The sequence below is a fragment of the Ceratotherium simum genome, chromosome 6, assembly GCF_057802395.1.
Source record: "Ceratotherium simum simum isolate JZ-2026a chromosome 6, ASM5780239v1, whole genome shotgun sequence".
Lineage (NCBI taxonomy): Eukaryota > Metazoa > Chordata > Mammalia > Perissodactyla > Rhinocerotidae > Ceratotherium > Ceratotherium simum.
This window is the reverse complement of record NC_141905.1, coordinates 50173061-50193284: the sequence shown is the minus strand read 5'-3', so window position 1 is coordinate 50193284 and position 20224 is coordinate 50173061. Positions and strand designations below refer to the sequence as shown.

At 36.7% G+C, this 20224-nt stretch overlaps 2 protein-coding genes across 3 annotated transcripts in view; one reads left to right on the top strand and one right to left on the bottom strand.

The window, feature by feature from the left end:
• The first annotated feature begins 328 nt into the window (after positions 1-328).
• Positions 329-20224, top strand: part of LOC147916861 (gastric triacylglycerol lipase-like) — a 121704-nt gene continuing 101808 nt past the window's right edge. The window contains exon 1 of the mRNA XM_087432958.1: positions 329-446. Coding sequence (XP_087289084.1) covers positions 337-446 — 110 coding nt within the window. The 5' untranslated portion in view covers positions 329-336. The remainder of the gene's footprint in view (positions 447-20224) is intronic.
• On the bottom strand, positions 6775-18492 carry LOC101397877 (gastric triacylglycerol lipase). Of its 2 annotated transcripts, none has more exons than XM_004439988.2 (9): positions 18388-18492; positions 18101-18218; positions 17034-17232; positions 15857-15966; positions 13930-14066; positions 12188-12334; positions 10266-10337; positions 9769-9840; positions 6775-7011 (listed from the first exon to the last, which is right to left on the bottom strand). In XM_004439988.2, the coding sequence occupies exons 1-9, from the start codon at positions 18490-18492 to the stop codon at positions 6775-6777; spliced, it is 1197 nt and encodes a 398-aa protein (XP_004440045.2). The 2 variants fall into 2 exon arrangements, with proteins under 2 accessions (XP_004440045.2, XP_004440046.2); XM_004439989.2 differs by having other exon boundaries at positions 17034-17136; positions 18104-18218.

Here is a 20224-nt window from a genome sequence, read left to right as displayed (position 1 = left end):
TCCACACACACAGTCAACACAGTCCTGCCCCGTGTATGCGCCCCAACCTCCCGAAGAGGACCCAGTCTCTCCACGGCCAGAGCCCCACACACTCCACTACTGCCCCACACTCTCCACCTGCTCCTTGTGTATGCCCTGCTCTACTGAAGTCGGCTCAGTTGCCAGGCTGCAGAGAATCCAGCCACCAATCTATGCAGGCCCACAAGTTGCCTGAGGGTTTGTTGTTGGGTGGGGCCAGTCTCTAGGGTGGGCTGCCTGCCCTGGCTGAGCTGGATTAAATCAGTGCTCTAGTGGGTGGGGCAGACCCTGGGCTAGCAGGCCTCAGGGAGAACTCCAATGGGGTCTGTGTCAGCACGCCGACACCAGGCCACAACAATGGCTGCCGCCAATGTCCCAGTCCCTGGAGAGGTCTCACCTCTCACCAAGATGCACTCAGGTCCTATTAGGTGAGTCTCTTTTCACCAAAGCACTATGCACCTTTCTTTCTGGTGATTTCAGGTTGCTTTCTGAAATGGGTGAGTTTGCGCGTGGGCCCTTTAAGAGCCGGTTTTAATTTCTTTGTGAACCAGCTTTTCTGGGGGTACTCCCCAATGTTTTAGTAGCAGGCAAAGTCAGATATTATGCCGCTGGTCTCGATTGTGCTGGGTCCACAAAATGCCCACAGCGGGTGTGCTCCCCGGCTCAGGGCCCCGCACCTCCAGGGAGAGCTGTGTACCTGTGGGCTGCTCCCCGGCGGTGGTGAGGCACTGCCGCTTGTGAAGGCAGCGTTTTTCCTCTCCAGAAGGGAGTCTCTGCCTCTTCTACCTCAGTTAGGATTGTCCGTTGTTGCAGTAGTTCCTCTTATCCAGTCTTCAGTTCTGTCTCAGGTGTAATTTTTCCACGAGTAGTTGTAAGTTGGCTGTGTCCGCCCGAGGAGGTGAGGTCAGAGTCTGCCTACGCCGCCATCTTGACTTCTCCTCTGTATCACTACTTTGACATGCATTTGGCAGAATTGATATAAAATAACTCTAGGATATAATTTCCCATACCTTGCCACCTCTTTTTCGGTTTGAATTTGCTTTAGAGCCAAACCATTTGCAGATCTTCTAATCTTGTATCTCCTTTGTCGATTTGACCTCTTTTGAATTCAAGCAGCTTTTACAATTCTGAAGAATAGTAAATATATGCTATAAGATACTTCAAAATGAAAATGTGAAACACAGAATCCTAAGTTCACTAGAATGAGAATTTTGAAGCTCTCAGAAGGAGTATAGTAATACGTAGATGATTAAAATGGTTTGGCAGAATATTTACTCAAGGAAAAGTAATTATTTTTTTGACTATGTGCCTGTGTTTGTGTACAAACATTCTCAGTGAGTAGTATATGTGTGTCTATAAATATACATATAATTTTCTTTGTAGATATATATGCATAGTATATTATGTATAAAATATATATCTATACACATATAAAATATATAACCATATATTTGTAAATGTATATATTTATACTTACATACATATATATACACACACAATGAGCTACATACATATATACTCACACACACAATATTCTTTACTGTTCCACAACCTGATCTAACCTATTTAAGATAAAGAAATAATGATTCGCAAACAGAGCCACCTTATTCCCTGTAAATATTCTTAACGTCACACCTCTGCACTTAATAAGTACGAACATTGCTACAGTGACATAAATTGAAGAATATAATAGTAAGCTAGATATCTGGTGCTACTGAGTCTACTGGCATACATGAATTGTATTCACTTCAATAAAGAGCAGTGGATTGTTGGGACTTGAAGGGAGACTTTGAATCGAGGAGCTTTAAAAAAGCATAAATGTTTCGCTTAAATGTTAAGCTCAAAGACGTGCCAAGTTAAGAAGCCCTGGTTTGGAAAGCCAACTGGATGATATGATAGATAAGATGAGAACCTGGGAAGAATGAGCAGGCAAACGAAATGAATACAGGAAGAAGAGAGAATTTTTCAGATGCTTTTTAGTCTTGGAAATGACATTGAAATAATTACACAGGAGGGTTAAAACTCAGAGAAATATAATTCATTAAGTGCTAAAATGTATAATATTAAAATGAAATAATTAGATGGAGGCCATTGTGTCTAAATACCTGCTATTTGGTAGGCCGGGCACTGACATTGGCTGTTCTACGAACTTCCCACTTAGTGGGTTAGTCTATCTTGAGGCCAAGTTACTATAAGAAGATTGTCTGATATGTAAGAGCAAAGAAAAAATGATCTTAATAGACAGTGCCTTGGAGCTATAAAAATAATGATAGGTAATATTAACTGAATGCTACCATGAATACACTAATTATAATAGAATGTCTGGCATAGAGAAGGCACTCAATAGATGTTAGTTCAATAAATGAACCTGGAAATCCTCACAACAACCCTATGAGGTAGATACTCTTATTATTTCCACTGGAGGAAACTGAGGCTCAGGAAGATAACAACTTTCCCCATATGATAAATCATTGATCTAGAACTTGAACTCAGGTTACTCTGACTTCCTAGTTCATGTTTCTAACAATTTTGTTATGCTTCTTTATTGAAAAAGTATATATTCTTCTCTACTTTCAAATCGACTAGAATACACTTAGTTTTAGGTTCCCATATATCCATACTTACTGTAGACCCTGTTATGACATCACCTTGTTATGTGCCTTGAATTGTTTTGTGGTTTATTTTAGCCATAATTTAATATCCTTGATGAGGTTTTGGACTCACTGCTATTATCAGCAACCCATCTGAAAACTACTTATTAGGGTGCGTCAACCGAGCAGATAGTTATCTCACCTATACTTTCATTTGTTTTCCTGAGTGTTACTTTCAAAAGAAAATTCTAGAGTGGCATCTTATTTGTATGCTTTAAATGCTTTTCCCTATTTGGCTTAGATTATATTTGGCCTTTACAATCTGATCTCTTTGAGTAGGGCTAGGACGAAGACATGGCAAAGCAGACGAGGTTTGTGTCTGGAAACTCAAATCCTTTCCCGTACCTTCAATATCTTCTTTTCTTTACTTCTTTCTTGCCTCCATTCCTTCTTTCTCATTCTAATGTCTATCCAGCTACTTCTCACTGTTTTTCCTCTCATGCTTGCAGAGAAAGCTCACATTCAACTGGCATTTTTCTTTCGCCAGAGATCTGTATAAAGCCCAGGAACTCATACTCAGTATTACTTTGAGTAAGGCTTCTTAAAATCCTCAGCATCCCCGCATTTTCTCCCTCAGATAACTCTAGAAATATTTGATTTGGCAGTATAACAGAGCTATATGTATTGGCTTTGTGCAGCAAAAAGAGAAGAGTATTTTGACTAGGTTATGTGGATTCCAGCCCCGACAATTGTATGACCTTTATCAAAGCACTCAATCTCGCTGAACTTTAACATGCTCACTTGGAAAATGATGGGATTAGACTAAGTAATTGCTTAGATCCTTTGAATTTTAAAATATCATGATTTAAAAAATATAAGCGATAGTATTTCTAGTAGGTTTGATATTGCAGCACAATTCTTTGTTTCTATATATTAGACTTTGTGTGAATTATGCTCAGATACAGATACCTACTTACAACTCCAAATAAGTTAGAAAGAATTTTGGTGGGGAATGTGAGCGATAATATGATGGTACAAGTTAAGAGCTATATTTGAGGTGCAGTGAAGAGATAGTTTGATTGGAAGGAAGGCTACTAGTTAAAGTAGCTGGAGAAGAGATAGTACAGATAAGCAACTCTAGATTTACGAGGATTTTAGATGGCAGGTTGAAGAATTTGAACTTAAGAAGTTGAAGAATAGAGAGGATCTTAGGAATTAGTTTGGAATGTTAAGCACAGAGACTAGAAAAAGGAGGACTATTTAAGATGCTACTGCAAAAGTTCAAGCATTATGTGTTCACAGCTATCAACGTGGAAAATCATGGAAAGAGATGAAGAGCTGATAATTTTAAAAAATTGACAGAAAAAAGAATATGAACTCCAGGTGTGTTTTATCATGAAAAAATTACCGAGCTGTCTTCATTGAAAAAGCCTAAAAACAATGACCAATCCAAGAATAATGATCACCCTCACTAGTAGAATATGATCTTGGATTACCACCCTAAAAGGAGCCAGGACTTAGAGAAATTATTGATTCCAGAGTGAGGACAGCAAACATACAAGATGACAGGTTTTGTCAAAAAGACTTTGGAGCCAATTTACAGAGGCTCTCACAAGCAATATAGTGGATAATTTTAATATCGATAAGAATAAAAGCTGCAGTGAATTGAAACACATCAAATATACATAGAAACATGAATTTATTATGATACTAAAAGAAGAAAAATCAATTTTGGAAAGTGGTTAAGGGAAAGAATTGTGCATTTTGTGTAGCCAAATAGTATATGAAGAAAATTTTCTCTTATGGAAGTATCCCAGCTAATAAATGAAGAAGAAATGATTAAATTAGAATGTCACCATTCTCTACCCCTAATGAACTGTTGGATCTAGGTACTGAAAAGAAATGGCCACCAACATCCTTAAACGAGGGACAACTAGGCATTATGATCCTCATTTTATAATGAGGATCATTTTATAACATGGCCTATGAAGTAGTTTTTCCAAAAAAATATTAATCTGATCAAGGGTATAATTTACAAGAGTGGTTCTCAGTATGGAAGGTGGACAATTTTGCCCCTAAGGTGATATTTGGCAATGTCTGGAGACATTTTTGGTTGTCACAACTTGGGATGTGTGTGTTCTACTGGTATCTGGTGGGTAGAGGCCAGAGATGCTGCTACATATCCTACAATTCCCAGGATGATAAAAAATTGTCTGGCCAAAAACATCGATAGTATTGAGGTTAAAAAATCCTGATTTATGGGAAATATGAATGGGAGAGGAACATGTTAAGTGATACTATTGGAATATAACCAGCAAAATATCAATGGTTTGAAACTACAGGAAAAATAACAGTTTCTCCAACAATAACAAAAAAAATTAAAGGAATAAAAAGAAAGGAAAGAGGTAAACTATAGACTTAAAGAGACAAGAGGCAGATCAAGCAACAAAAAGTGAAGATCTTATTTGGATTCTGATTCAAAGTGTAAAAAAAATGGACATTTATGAGAAAATTGGAAATTTGAACACTGACTGGATATTTAATGATATTAAGGAAGTTTTAGATGTGATAATTGTATTGTTATGTTAAAAACAAAGAGATCTTATCTTCTAGAAATCCATCCTGAAATACTCATGGATGAAGTATGTGATGTCTCAAATTTGCTTCAAATTAGTATGGAAGGAAGGAAGTAGCTAGAGAAATAAATCCTTGAAGATCAGCTGATACGTTGACAGTTCAGATTCAAGAATGGGAGATATTAGGAGAGCTGCTGTGGGAGGAAATATATTTACTTGTGTTCAAAGACCAAACTCAAAGCTGCCCATATTTGTTAAATGCAGACTAAAAGAAAGGCAGTTAGCTAGAGAAGCACAGGAGACTGTAAGAATATAACGATTTTTTTTCTTGAGAAGGCAGAGTTGATGAAACATCTGACTCGTTAACTGGCTCCATTACCATGAATATTTGTCACTAGTCACTGTGATTTTCACGTCAGTTTGTTAAAGGCTGCCTGCAAAGTTCACTGAAATATTGAAATAAAGGCTCCCAAAAAATCTTCTTTCAGCAATTTCTCATTTCCACTTTAAAAATAAAGGGGAGGGGATAAAAATAAATAAGAAACTTCAGGCTTTCTAGCAAGGGTTAAGGAACATGACAAAATAATAAAAATATTTACAGATATTTTGTGAATACTCACCATGTTCTATGTACTATGTGGGTACAAGATACTCTTTATCTCCTTTATATTTCATACATTAAACCCTACCATAGCATAATAACTGAGATCCAAAAAGCCTAATTGCATAAAATATGGGGTCACAATATTACAGGGCTAATAGAATTTCTCAGGTGAGGCTGTGCTTAATGGAAGTTTGGGAAGATTGGAGGGGTCATTTTTTGAGGGGAGGCACCAACTGGTGGCAGTTATATATTCTTACTTAAATATCAGTGGGAATGTTTCTGGATCCTGTGATTGCCAGGGCGGTGCCAATGATTTTTGAAATCCTTTGGTTAGTCATTGTGTGTTTTGTGGTCAAGGTCCAGGGATATAGGGGCAAAATAGCAGTAGGCATGGAGAGTACACCTTTTACCTCCCAACTTCCTGAACAGGGGTTGCCTGTTGCTTCCTAACCTACCCTTGCTGTCCTCTCCGTAGGAAGTGAAGGTGAGCTGTCTTCAATTCAGTTCATAGCCTAATGTGCCTTTTCATGGAGTTAAATCTGCAAAAGAGCAAGTGATATCCCCACTGTGCAGATGGAGAGACTGAGCTTCAGCAACAGTAAACAATAGAAAGCAATTGACTCAATCTCAAGCACCCACAAGAGGTGTCAATATTCAATACCAGGACTGTCTTTTGGCAACACTCATGATTCATGGCTCATAACCTGTGTTGAGTTTAGAGGAAACAATGGAAGGATTGGAAGAGAAGTTTCACTTCCCGAGGAACGTGTTCTTTCAAGTGTTTCTAAATACATTTTTAAGTGAAAATCAAATTTTTAAAAATTCTTTTAAATTCAAAACAACAAATGGAAAGTTTGTTGATGCTGATATATTTCTAAGGTCAAAATTACAGAAAGAAGCACTACATTTCAAACATTACAGGAAACTATGTGTGAGAGAAGAAAGTATTTTGGAAAAATAAATGGATAATTCTTTAAATCCAGAACTATTTTTTATCTTCTTTCATCATAGAAATAATTTCATTGTAAACTTCTTGAGGGGCATCCATTGCCCAGATAAAGTCCAAGTGATTGTAAGGAGGAATCTTCCTCTGGTAAATGAGATTAGGGAGTTTTGGAAGCAAAAGGTCAACATCTTGAGGGTCAGCCAGCCAGTCATTGCCACCGCTCCACACTGCAATCGGCACAGTCATGTCTGTCAGATTGTAGCTGGGAGGTGTGGGCTAAAACACAAGAGAGAGAGAACCACAGTTTTCATAGGTAACTGCACTTTAAACCCCAATACTCATTCCCTGTAGATTCTATAATATTAACTGACCCATATTTTTTTAATTGAGGTATAATGGCGATAAAACATTATGTTAAGGTGTACAACATAATGATTTGATATATCTATATATTGCAAAATGATCGCCACAATAAGTCTAGTTAACATCCATCGCCATACATAGTTACAAATTTTGTTTTTTCTTGCGATGAGAACTTTCTTAAGATCTACTCTCTTGGCAATTTTCAAATATACAATACAGTACTGTTAACTACAGTCAATATGCTCTACATTACAACCCCAGGACTTATGTATTTTATAACTGAAAGTTTGTACCTTTTGATCACCTTCACCCATTTTTCCCACCCTCCACCCCCTGCCTCTGGCAACCAGCAATATGGTCTCTGTATCTTTGAACTTAGTTGATTTTTTTTGTTTGTTTGTTTGTTCATTTGCTTGTTTTTAGATTCCACATGTAAGTGAGATCATACAGTATTTATCTTCCTTGGTCTGACTTATTTTACTTAGCACAATGCCCTCAAGTTTCCTCCATGTTATCGCAAACGACATGGCTTAGTTTTAGAAGAAATTCTGAACAATGATCGCTCAGAGAGAGTCACCTTTATCCATAGAGCAAAGTGGATGCAATATGTTTTAGATCAGTGCTTCTCAAACTCTAACAGGCCTGTGAATCACCCAGGAATCTTGTTAGAATGAGGGTTCTGATTCAGTACATCTGGCAGAAGAGCCTAGCTTCTGCATTCCCACGTGATGCTGATGCTGCTTCTCTCAAACCATGCTTTGAACAGCAAGCCTTTAGATAACAATTCTTATAAACTAAAAACTTAGACTTAAACTCAAACTAAAGGAAGTGGATTTGATTGGATTATAACTATAATAGATTGTTTCTACCCAAACACTCTAATTTTCCTCAAAATGTCCTGACTTATTTATTTTGGCTTTGTGTTGACTTCCCAGTATGGTCAGTCAGTTCATTTAAGGAGCTGTATTTGTTGAATACTTACTTGATTATACTAGATACTGGTTCAAATTCTGAGAAAGTCTATCATCAGCTTCATTTCCTATTTCTAGAAAATTACCATTCACACATAGATTTTAAAGAGGTTCATAGAGCAGGACAAGGAAATAAGAGAATCACTGCCGATTTTCCCACTGTCCACAGAGAATTTAGTTAGCTTTTAGATCATATTCTCAAGAATACTAACCCAATATACTAAAATTTTCTCTATTCTCACCTTATGTAAAAGCCAACTTGCCATAGTAAAATATTTTATCATATGCAATCTTTCTTGGTATTTTAATACCTTATTAGAGTCCCTTGTATTTTGGAGAAAAGGGAAAAGTGTTGAAAATATCCATAATAATAAACCTACTTTACTTATATTCCATTTGTTCAAAGAGTTTCCTAGATGCTAGCTTCTCTTAAGTTGGTGCCTTAAATTAAATTAAATACTCTTAAGTTAGTGTCACTGCCTCAGTTAGTTGAAGACCATCCAGAGCTGTTATTGGCTTGGTTGGAGGGAGAGTGGACTTGGGATTCAGTATCCCAGGTCCTCCAAGATAGAGTCCTCTGATTACTGGTATTAGAGTCCAGTAGAAAGGTAGATTCAAAGCAAGTCTGTGTTTTGGGGGTTTGAGGAGGTGATGGTCGGAAAAAAGTGTTTTTAACAAACGTTTGATCTGATAGTGTTCTGAAAACCTCTTTAAAGACATCAAAGATGTAAAAAAATGGGAGGGGCATCTTCTCCCCAAATAGGATATTGTGATAAAGAGATAGAAATCCCTTCTAAATATTGAATCATGGAGGAAGATGAAAATTTGCAGGATTGTTCAGCTACTATTTGGGTGGAAAAATTGGGGGTCAGGTAAGGAGAAATGGGAGAGGATTACAAAAAATGCAGAGTACTTCCCTTGGTCAAATTTGGTCAGCAATAATCTGATGCTTACCCTGAGCTAAGGGCTTATAGTCATTATTCCATTAAATATTGTCAATAACTCCCTGAGTCTGGGTGGAGAGATGAAGAAATTACTGTCTGAACTTGTATTGACCCCAGATAGGATGGACTCCAGAGCCTGGGTTCTTGGTGCTACAACAAGAGGGAGGAGTGCTCAACATGTCTGCCTAGACTACAAGGCCCCCGGCTGCTGAAACATATCTCCAAGTTTGATCTGCAAGCACATCATCCTTCTCTTATGTCTGGGAATGTGGTGGAATCACTTCTCTTGCTGTCAACGAAGGAGAGGGTATTGTTTAAGAAGACCAGAGATTCTTGCTCTATCTCATGAACAGTTAGAATTATTGGTTTATTATATAAGTTAATTGCATTTTGGAAAGGAAAGAACAGTGTACTGGGAGTCTGGGATACAGGGCAAGTCTGTCTAATGTGGTGAGGGGTGATAAATTCTAGAAAGTTTCTCTAGTGGTGTGGTCGCGGTGTGGTACTTTGAGGCAGCTTGAATGAGCATAACACTGCAACATGAGTGCACAGTGGGAGAATAGGAGACTGGGGTGATGTTTGATATGATGAAGGGATTCCAAGGAAATAATTGTCTACTTTATAATTTCTTTAAGGCTAAATCTGGGTGCCAACATTCCTCTGGAAAATATACACACAGTTACCATAAATTCATCTTCAACCTTTTATATCTTTGCCTTTCAAAATGTGACTAATTCCATCTTTAAGAAGCTTACCTGATTATAATGCATCATGTTCTGAATTGGGCTTCCCCAGTCAAAACCTTGGAATTTTCCGGACTCAATAGCCTAATGTAGAGAAATTAAGAACACAAGGAAATAAAAACTCTCCTTGCTATGTGAAAAATAAAATTCAAATATTTCTGAGTAGTTTATTTTCAATTTAAACAATTATTTAAAAACACTTTTCCCATTCCAAAAATAAAGATGATTTAATCATCCAGGTATTTATACAACTTTAAATGCAGCTTTGCTTGAAATACTTTTTCTTGCATGCCAAGTCAAACAATCATTCATTTCTTTGCTACCCGAAGTGACTGTTTTCACAAGATTTTCATTCACATGGATTGATACTTATTTTCAGCTGGTAATCACATGCCAGAAAAAATTTCCTACCGGGAGCATTGGACAGAATCTTTTAAAAATGTGCTCTACGTAAAGTGCCAGGGGTTAAAGCCCACAAAATAAACTTAACAGCATTTGAGAAATGATACCTGGGTCCAGTGGAGCATATTTTGAACTGAAGTTCCTGCTGGGTTATGTGATACATACACATCCAAGCGACTCTAGAAAGCAAACATGCATGCACATGCACACAATTAGACATATATTCGGTTTCTCAATAGCAGCTAATGTTTAAGTTTTTCTGATCCAGGTCAACTGTTTAAGGGCAGCATTTACTGGAAGGATATGAGCCACACCGTTGTGTGTCACTTTAGAGCTTGTGAAGTGCAATTGCATGGGCTAAATTGTTTAATTTGTAGCCACTCAATGAGGAGAGTTTATCATCGCCATTTTACCAAAATGGGTATTGGATTTCAAAGAAGTTTAAAGAAATGTCCAGTGTCACACAGATAATAACAGGGTGGAGCCAGAGACTTTAATCTAGGTCTCTGAGTCTAACCTTTCAACTTTTTACTCTTCTCTACCCATTGCCAGAGGGCGGTGAATAAAATGTTATACATAGTATATTTATCAATTGTGTTGCTATCCTGCTATCTTATCAGGGCGCTAATCCACCTTGAACAGACCCCAAACAAACTGAAACCACCTTCTCAGATTGTCTAGACTAGTTCATAATAGGTCTTAATGACACGTGGATAGAGTCAATCAAATTGACCATCTTCATAGGGGATCGAAGTATCTCTCCACATAATTATCATGCAGAAGATAAAATCTCTAATTTCCTTTGCTCCTCATGTCTCTATTTTACTATTATTTTTCTTACAAGGCTTTTATTGATGGAATGCAGTAATCTGTACTGCCTTTTCTTAGTGTGATAAGAATAGACTGCTCTGTCATACTCCACATGTGGAATGACAAACATTCCCAGAACCATGGAGAGAAACTCCCTTCCAAGAAAGAAAAAGGAGGCTCTTATTTACCATCCAAAATGAGAGTAGGGAAAGTTTCCTTTGCTCATATATATTTAAAAATATCCACAGAGATGATGTCCAGCATTGAGAAAGAGAACTGACTGTCCTTGATTTCCATGATCTCGGGAGCCATATCTGTCTTTTTCACCACCATGTTCCCAGTGACTACAACACTTAGTAGTGCCTCACTAAATACTGTTTAATGAGTAACCTGTAGGCAGAAATATACCTTCTTGTCAGTGAACTTGATTTTCTTAGGAGTTCAAGGAGATATAACTAAACTGACAATTTTGAGTGAGGATAGTTGTCAATGTATAACAGTATTTGTAGCAAAACATATGACATACTATGAGCTATTTGCTTTGTACTATGTTCTATATGCTTCACATATATTAGCTCCTTTAATCTTCACAATCTCCCATTTTGTGGATAAGGACACCAACACAGAGGGGTTTAAGTCAGTTTCAAGGATAGGATTTGAATTTAGGCTCTTAACCTGAATCCATACTCTTAACTACTTTATGATGCCACATTTTGTCATATATATTTTAAAAACCCAACTCAATGCAAAGGAAGTGAAACAGCAGAAAAGAATCTTACATAAATAGTTGCTCTAAAATAAGTTTTATAAAATTTATGGGAATGACCATCAGCATTAAAAATATTTAACAGAACATTTATTCAGTTCCTAGACATTTTTTTCCTAGAGAGGAGCCTGCCAAAATATATGGTTGAATGCCTCATCTCACAGATTTTAATTGTCACACCAATTACTTAGGTGGTCAGAAGTGTGTAGTGACTTGTTATTTTTTTGTATGTATTGTTTACTTTAGGGAGCATTTAGGGTGACGGAAGGGAGCTGCAGGGGACAAAACTGGGAGCAATGATTTGTGATTTCTTTTGGGCTAATCTGAATATCATGGATGCAATTCTGAAGCTACTCCTAGTTCTTATGAAGTACCATTTCTAAGTGGTGATAGGACAAGTAATCAAAAATTTTGCTCAAAATTTTCAGATTAGAAATTTCAATGCATACAAACCATGTTCAAGTTCTTATTGTCAAATCCACAAATGATAAATAAAGCATTGCTGCAGACGAGTTTCAATGTCTCACGGGTGCAAACTTCAGTTGCAAGAAATTCATCAAAAAAGTTGTGTGGGAAGAACATTTTGTTACCAAATATAATCTGAAAAATAAAAGCATCATTAGAGGTTTATAAAAATCAAGTTGCAGAAAAGACTCATTAATTTGTCTAATCTGCTTGTACAGATGTGCTTAGGCTGATTATATTTTCATATTTCTATATTGTTTTAGGAATTTCAAATACTTCCTTTCATTTAACTCCCACCAGAATGCTGTGGAAGGGACAGGGTAGATATCAATATTGGATATTGATTGTGGCATTGAGAAATGTACTGGATGTTGAGAAGTACAAGACACAAAGAGTTACAGTCTAGTTGGGGTAATAAGAGTTATGGAATAAAATCATAAAACAACATGGCAGAATGTTATAATTAAGTGCCAAGATATGTGATTTAGCAATAAATCATGAAAAGATCAGAACAGGAAATGGTGACTCTGAGCCATATTTTCAGCAAAGCCTTTAGAAAGACAATGAGGCTATGTAGTTTAACAATTGAAAGGATTTGCCCCAATTCTTCTTCAGGAAAGTAGACATTTTGTTATCTCCATGTTATACATGAGAAAACATCAGGTTGATAAATAGTCAGGGTCTTGGGCAAATTAGAAGTAGATTATAGCTAGAAGCCTGATCCCAAGCCTCTGACTTGAGGTCTAATGCTTTTTTTGCTAACCGTTCTCTGCATTGCCTATCAGAAAATCTGAGTACAACACGGAAATAAACAAGTTCTGAATCACTGCAGGTAATGAATATACTCAGGGTCATCACAAAATTTTACATTTTGAATAAAAATTTTACAAATGTAGTTTGACTGTAGATAAGGTCTCTTAGACTTTAGACACATGTTAATTCAGAGTAAAAAGAAATGAATAGTACAAAGCTGTAAAAGGAAATGGCATCATTACATTTTACAGCCTGTGGCTAAACTGCTCTTCTTCAGGAAACTGTGTACGTGTGTGTATGTGTTGGTTTCAGTGGCTAGGAAAAGTCGGTGATTAAGCATTAGAGAAAGTAAAGATTATCAATTCCCTACCATGTATGCCTACTGTACAAGGCAATTAATATTTATCGTTTATTGAAATCTATGTTACTGCCCTATGAAATCCCCATTAAAGAAGAAGTAGCTCTTAGGAAAAGGCTTGGAAAGCCAAGAGTTTTTGATGAGGGGTCTCAAAGTCCTTGCCTCACTCCACCACTGTTTTTCTCTTTCTCCTTTTCCCATCCCTTCCCTTTTTTTCCTATCCTTCCTCTTCTCGGTTTTCTTGGCCTAGGTAGTTTAGGCTTCATATTTGATTATTTTGTTTTGTTTTTGTTTCCCCTTCCCTGCTTCAGAGATGGAATCATAGCCTTGACACAGCTATGTGAAGTGCTTGGTAAATAAAACATCTACAAAGGAGCAAAAACACTACAAGCTGTGGCTAACCCACATAAAATGAAGAACAAAGAACTAAGTGGGACTCTCACAGGCTGTAATGGGGATTTAGACATGGTCAGTGCTGTTCACGAAATAATATAAGCACGAACATTTCCATTCTTGGATATAAACGTGATTGTCCACCAGGTGTGTTTGTTCTCTTTCCATCATTTTGAAATCCATGGACAATTTGGTATCTTACATTCAGTCAAGGAGAATCACGTACCTTGAAGAGGAATGGCGGAATAAGCGCAAGTTTGTTCATCAGGCTTTTGGTGTACTTCACAGTGGCAACTGGAGCTAACGCGTAAAAGGCTGTGATTCTTTCAGCCAGCTTGGGATTGGTCGAAAAGGCGATAAAACCTGAGACAGAGCAACAAGGAAGCGGTGAAGAATGTGTGTGTGTGTGTTTTACAAAGGTGACATTATTTTGGGCTTACTAAGAGTGCCATCTGAGACAACCTGAGAAACTGGCAACCTCTGCTGGTTCAAAGTGATCATTTTTTAGTATATTTCTTTTATTTTCATAGATTCTTTATGGGGAGCTGAGGCTAGAACTTTAAAAAAGTTATAATAAGCTCTTATATCTGACTCTAGAAAATAGGCCAACTTTAGGATAATCATATGGTGACAAAAAAAGAGTTATTTATACTACATATAGGTTTTGATGAATTCAAATTCATCTCATCACAGTGAAATAATTAGTTAACGTTTAATATAAGTAGAGTATATAAGTGGAAAGGTTAAAAGCACCAGTTTGATATCTGGCCAAATGAGATTTGAATCCTGGCTCTGTGGTTTACCAGCTTTGTAACAAGTCACTTAAATTCTAAGAGCCTCGGTTTTCCCAACTGAAATATGAGGATAATAATGAGTGCTTCATTAGGTTTTTGAGGAACTAAACAAGGCGAATCATATAAAGTATTTACCAGGACACTTGGCACATAGTAAATGCTTGACAAATGAGTAGCCAAGATAATTCAAACATCTATGTGCAGTAAATGTGTCTGTAATTAAATGGTTTTATGAACAGTAGCATATTAGTAGACTGGAATGTAATCAAATAGTTATTAAGTTAAATAAATAAGTTAATTAAATTGTTATTTTCATTTAAGAACTTAAGTACAGTGGAACTACACAAGACAATCTCTTCCCCACTGTTAATAATGGCATATTGATGAGACTAAAGAATAGCTCGAAAAAACTAAGTACCTCACCTATATAATATACAGCCTGTTCTTTTCCAAGAATGTTTTTTCCGGGTGCACTGTGCTTAATAAGGGATTCTTTATATGGTTGCCCAACTCTACAGATTACAGCCTGCAGATCAGAGTAAGTAAGTAAGTAAGAATAACACACACGAGCAGCCTGAGTGGGTATCAGTAGGTCCATGCACTTTCAGGACAGGTGGCTTCTCTGAATAAACATGCTTGCTCAGATTAAACTTAATCCTATTTTAGACACAATTCTCGCAAGGATACTTATCTAACTTCTCAGCACACAGAAGATGTAAATTTGAAGGCAGAAACAACTCAAATCCTTTGCACTTGCTCTTCCCTCCTCCTGGAACATCAGTCTTCCAGGTATGCACATGGCTCACTCCCTGACCTCCTTCATGTCTTTACTTAGAGAGTGTTTGGTGGTGTTCTCTATTTAAAATTGCTGTGTTCCCCTCCAGTTCTCCCCTATATCCCTCCTTGATTCATTTTTCTCTCCATGGCATTACCATTATCTAACATACTCTATATTTTACTTTTTGATCTTTGTTATTTCCCCTGTCTCCTCCTACTGGAGGATAAGTAGGACACATCGTGGGTGCTCCGTCAATATGATTGAATGACTGGAATAAGTTGTCCAGAGGCCGTGTGTTACAATGTTTCAGAGCGTGGGCTTGGGGGTCAGGTTGCCTGAGCTGGTATCTGAGCTTCCCTATTTATAATAATTGTGCTACCTTGCATAACTTATTGACCTCCTGTTTTGTTTCCGATATAAATACAATAAGAATAATTATTGTCCCTATATCACTGGCTTGCTAGAGGTAGTACGTTGTATAATGAATGGAAAGCAATTAGCATAATGACAAACATACCTGCATAACCACTGGCAAGGGGTCTATACAAACGAAGCTACCTGCCTTGACTGCTTTTACCTACCAATGGTGGTGCCCTGGGAATGGCCAACATAGTGTAGCTTCTCTTGTCCAGTTTTCTTTAAAATGAAGTCGATCGTGGATGGGAGGTCATATTTAGCCATTTCATCAAAGCTACAAGAAAAAAGAAAACAACTGAATATATTTCCTTGCTATACCTTCTAAGAGTCAAACATATTTATAGCTAATGCTCCCTTTGAGAAACAGAGAACTAGATTCTCTAAGCATTGCTGCGTGTAGACCATTAGTGAGTGTCAGGCGCTCTTTGGGGTGGCTTTTTATAAACAGCTTACGTCATTTCTGAAGCTCAGCATTATAGCAGCAGTTTAAACCAAACAAGATAGTGTCTGTAGCTGGAGATTATTTCTATCCCTGAAACTGAATATCAGATTTAATAATCATTTCTATGCGGTGTTTCACTGTTATTTAATAAGAACTTTATCCCTTTCTATATTTCAAAATATCCCAGAATGATATTTTGAAAGTGAAAACAGGATTATGCCACTCCCCTGTTTAAACTTTTCAGTGGCTTCTCATTACATTTAGAATGAGCTCTAAAGACCTCACCATCTGGCCCTTGTCAGCATCTCTAGTCTCCTCTCGGGTCACTCTGCCTCTTTCTCACTATACTCGGGACACAAAGACTTCCTTTCAGTTCCTAGAAATTTCAGAGCACTTTTGTGTCTCAGAATCATCAGCCAAATTCTCTTCTATTCTCCACTTCCTTAAGCAATTTTCAGGAATAAGGCACAAGAGGGCCAGTGACAGAAAACCTTCGATAATCTCTCCATGGTGTCTTGATTCATCCTCCCCTGCCCTCACTTGCTATTGATGATGACTCAGGTTGCTGTTCTTGAACCCCCAACTGGGTTTAACATCCTCTTGAATCAATAAGAATGTGTCTGTCAGAATCTGCTAGGGGCAGTGAATTTCCTTGCTTCAGTCATTTTGCTCATTCTATTTGGAAGAGCATATTCAGGGAATCTCCTATCAATGGGTACTGAGATCATAGAAAGTTTGAAGGAAAAGCTACCCTTGGAATGAGGTGTGTGGAAGAATCCAAGAAAGTATTAGAGTAAAAATGACTTCCTTCTCTTCCTACTTGGAGTGTAATATTTTTAAAAATGATAAACTCACTGTTTATTTCTAATTGCCCATTTTCAATTGTCCCTTTTCTTTACCTGAAAGCCCAGAATTCAACTGAGTCTGGTGAATAGTATATATTTCTCCTGGCCCAGGTATTTCCTCTGCTGTTCCCCAGCCACACATCATAACCAGCATCAGCCAGAAGGAAGCCCAGGCTGTTGTTGGGCAGGTTGGAAATCCAGTTTGTGGCCGATGCGAGCAAACCATGCTGCAGAAACACAACAGGTCTCTGACCTAAAGAAGAAAATTGTTTAAAAGCTTTATAAATCATTCCTTGTTCTTAGAAAAACATGAAGATAGAAGCAGGTTTTCATATGACAAGAATTGAAGACATTTTCTTGATTGAGTAGAATATATTTTAATATGTTATCTTTTTGTATTGATGGTTTCTCAGATGACAAAATTTATCAAACTGTACACTTTAAATATGTGCAGTTTATTGTATGCCAATTATACATCAAAAAGTTATTGACAAAATTGTATGCTAAGGAAATTCTGCATGATGTTAATTTAAGTGGTCAATTTATGCGTGGTCTTTAATTTTATTCCTTTGTACTTCACAATTTTTGTACAGTGAGAAAAAGATAAATTTTTAATAGTATTTGTAAAAATTGGACCTTTATCTGCTGAGGAAATGAGCTTCTAATTGCTTCCCCATTCTCCCCTCTGTAACACACACCCTGGCTAATTCCTCTTGATCCTCTGAGGCTCAGCTCAGTTATTATTTCTGAGGGCAAGCTTTCCTTAACTTCCCCTAGCTGGGTTAGGTACCTTTGTCAGGACTTCCAGTTTAATATCCTGTGCACAGTTCTAACATCATTATTATATCACATTTAATTTAAATCATCTGTTTTTTTATCTATCTCATTGACTTGATGATGATCTCTTGAAGACCAGAGATATGGCTTCATTATTGGTGCATTTCCAAAATAAGTGAGACTAATTAAGTCCTTAGGAAGAAACGGAAGGAGGAACAAGGGGAGGGAAAAAACAAGGAAGACATGAAGGGAGGAAAAGAGAGAGAAGGAGGGAGGAAAAAAGAGGGAATGGGAAAGAGGAAAAGAGAAACAGGGGAAAAAGCAGGAAGGGAAGAAGGTTATACCTTTATTCTCTGAATTTTTCTTCCCATAAGGAATTCTGTTGATCTCAAGGATGTAACCGTCTTCAGTCACAACTTCATATTCTTCACTTGGGTATCCCCAATAGGAAATCATCTGACTCTGATGACAAAAATCCAAAACTTTAAGTTTTAGTTGACTTTTAATATGTATCTAGTAAGTAGATATTGTTAATTACTTTTAATTTGTGATGAAAAACCTCAAATCCGCTATGATTCTAAATCACGGTAATTTGTCTTAGTTTTATAGGTTTTTCCTCTTGGTAACTTACAATATTCATAGTCACTTCAGGGCTTTCAGGGTTTAATTTTCCAAAGAGACCATGTGTACTTCCAAGTGCAGATATCAAACTTGCCAGTGTCAATAACAACCACATTTTGGTCCTGCCTGAAACAGAAGAATAATCCATGCCATAGTTACCCTATTACACTTTCATAATGCTCTTATTTTGTGCCTATTTCACCTTCATGCAAAGTAGAAAAATGCTTAGGTTTGATTATATTCTGTTGGGCAATAGTCTGGGACATGTGTATGTCAGCACAGGCATTTTAATGTGTAACATGTTTTCACTCTACTGATTCCTTTTGTTTAAGAACATTTCCCATTTGGTCTTCAAGTCATATTGAACAAAGCTTAATTAATAAAAAAAAAAGTCTTATAATTGTCTAGCATAACATCACATTCTATTATACTTTATGTTTAAGGCTTTTGCCAAGTTACTCTGAGAGTCTCAAGTGGAGGGGGGTGTAGCATTGCGTGGTCATTTGACTCTTCTAGAGTCAATCTCAATATAACATGCATTCAAATCTATCATTATACTTTTAATATTGTTTATAATAGCTACTCTAGAAATATCTATTGATTTAAGGTAATTATGTGGATTTAAATCTATCACCACCTTCTCAAAATGCTATTATAACCAGAGTGTGAATATAATTTCAGGAGAATTGTTACTCTTTAAGTTTTTGCTGAGATATTACCTAATTGAAATTACTTAGGTAGGCCTTGATAAGTATAAATTAAGAATGTATTGCATAGTACAACATTTTTTTTGCAAATATTTAACAACAAAAAGGAAAATTAGTGTCATGATTTGGAAAAGATCATAGCGATTTTTTAATTCAACCCACTAAAGTTTTACCAGTAGGAAATAGCAATGCACTTCTTAGATAACTTAATGATAATTTCAAGTAGACTGAATTAGTGCTAATGTTTAAACGATCAGTCTTTCATATAATTGCTCTATCAAAATTGTTAGACTTTTATAATCTATTAAAAAATAAAAAATGTTAATCATCAAATATCTGCAACTGTTATAACAAAGGATTAATTTCCTTTACATCTGATTAGCTTTTATAAATCAGCAAGAAAAAGACCAACAAATCCATAGAAATTGGTATAGTACATGAAAAAGCTTTTCATAGAGAGAAAAATAGGCTAAAACCTTGAGACTTAAAAACATTTGCGATATCTCATTGTAGTTTTGATTTGCATTTCCCTGATAGCTAATGATGTTGAACATCTTTTCATGTGTCTGTTGGGCATCTGTATATCTTCTTTGGAGAAATGCCTGTTCAGGTCTTTTGCCCATTTTTTAATTGGATTGTTAGTTTTTTTGTTGCTGAGATGCATGAGTTCTTATATATTTTGGAGATTAACCCTTTACCAGATGCAAAGTGAAATAAGTCAGAGGGAGAAGGTCAAATACCGTATGATTTGCTTCATTAAGTAGTAGATAATAACAACTATAAACAAACACATAGAGACAGAGATTGGATTGGTGGTTACCAGAGGGGAAGGGGGGAGGGAGGAGGGCAAAAGGGATAATTCGGCACATGTGTGTGGTGATGGGTTTTAATTAGTATTTGGGTGGTGAACATGATGTAATCTATGCAGAAATAGAAGTATAATGATGTACACCTGAAATTTATACAATGTTATAAACCATTGTTACTGCAATAAACAAAAAATTAAAAAAAAACATTTGCGAATATTCTCAATTGCATTTATAATTAATGAAATGTAAATTCAAACAATAATGTTCTAGCAGTTTCCATCTATCAAATAAAGTTTGACAATTTACAACATGGAAAAGTTGGATGAAAAGA

Excerpts from the sequence above, each read along its gene's own strand:
- LOC101397877 (XM_004439988.2), bottom strand. The coding sequence starts at position 18,492 with ATGTGGTTGTTATTGACACTGGCAAGTTTGATATCTGCACTTGGAAGT. Across the intron at positions 14,067-15,856 it reads TTCCCAGGGCACCACCATTG|GTTTTATCGCCTTTTCGACC; the intron begins GTAGGTAAAAGC and ends GCTCTGTCTCAG. Across the intron at positions 7,012-9,768 it reads ACATGATGCATTATAATCAG|CCCACACCTCCCAGCTACAA; the intron begins GTAAGCTTCTTA and ends CTTGTGTTTTAG.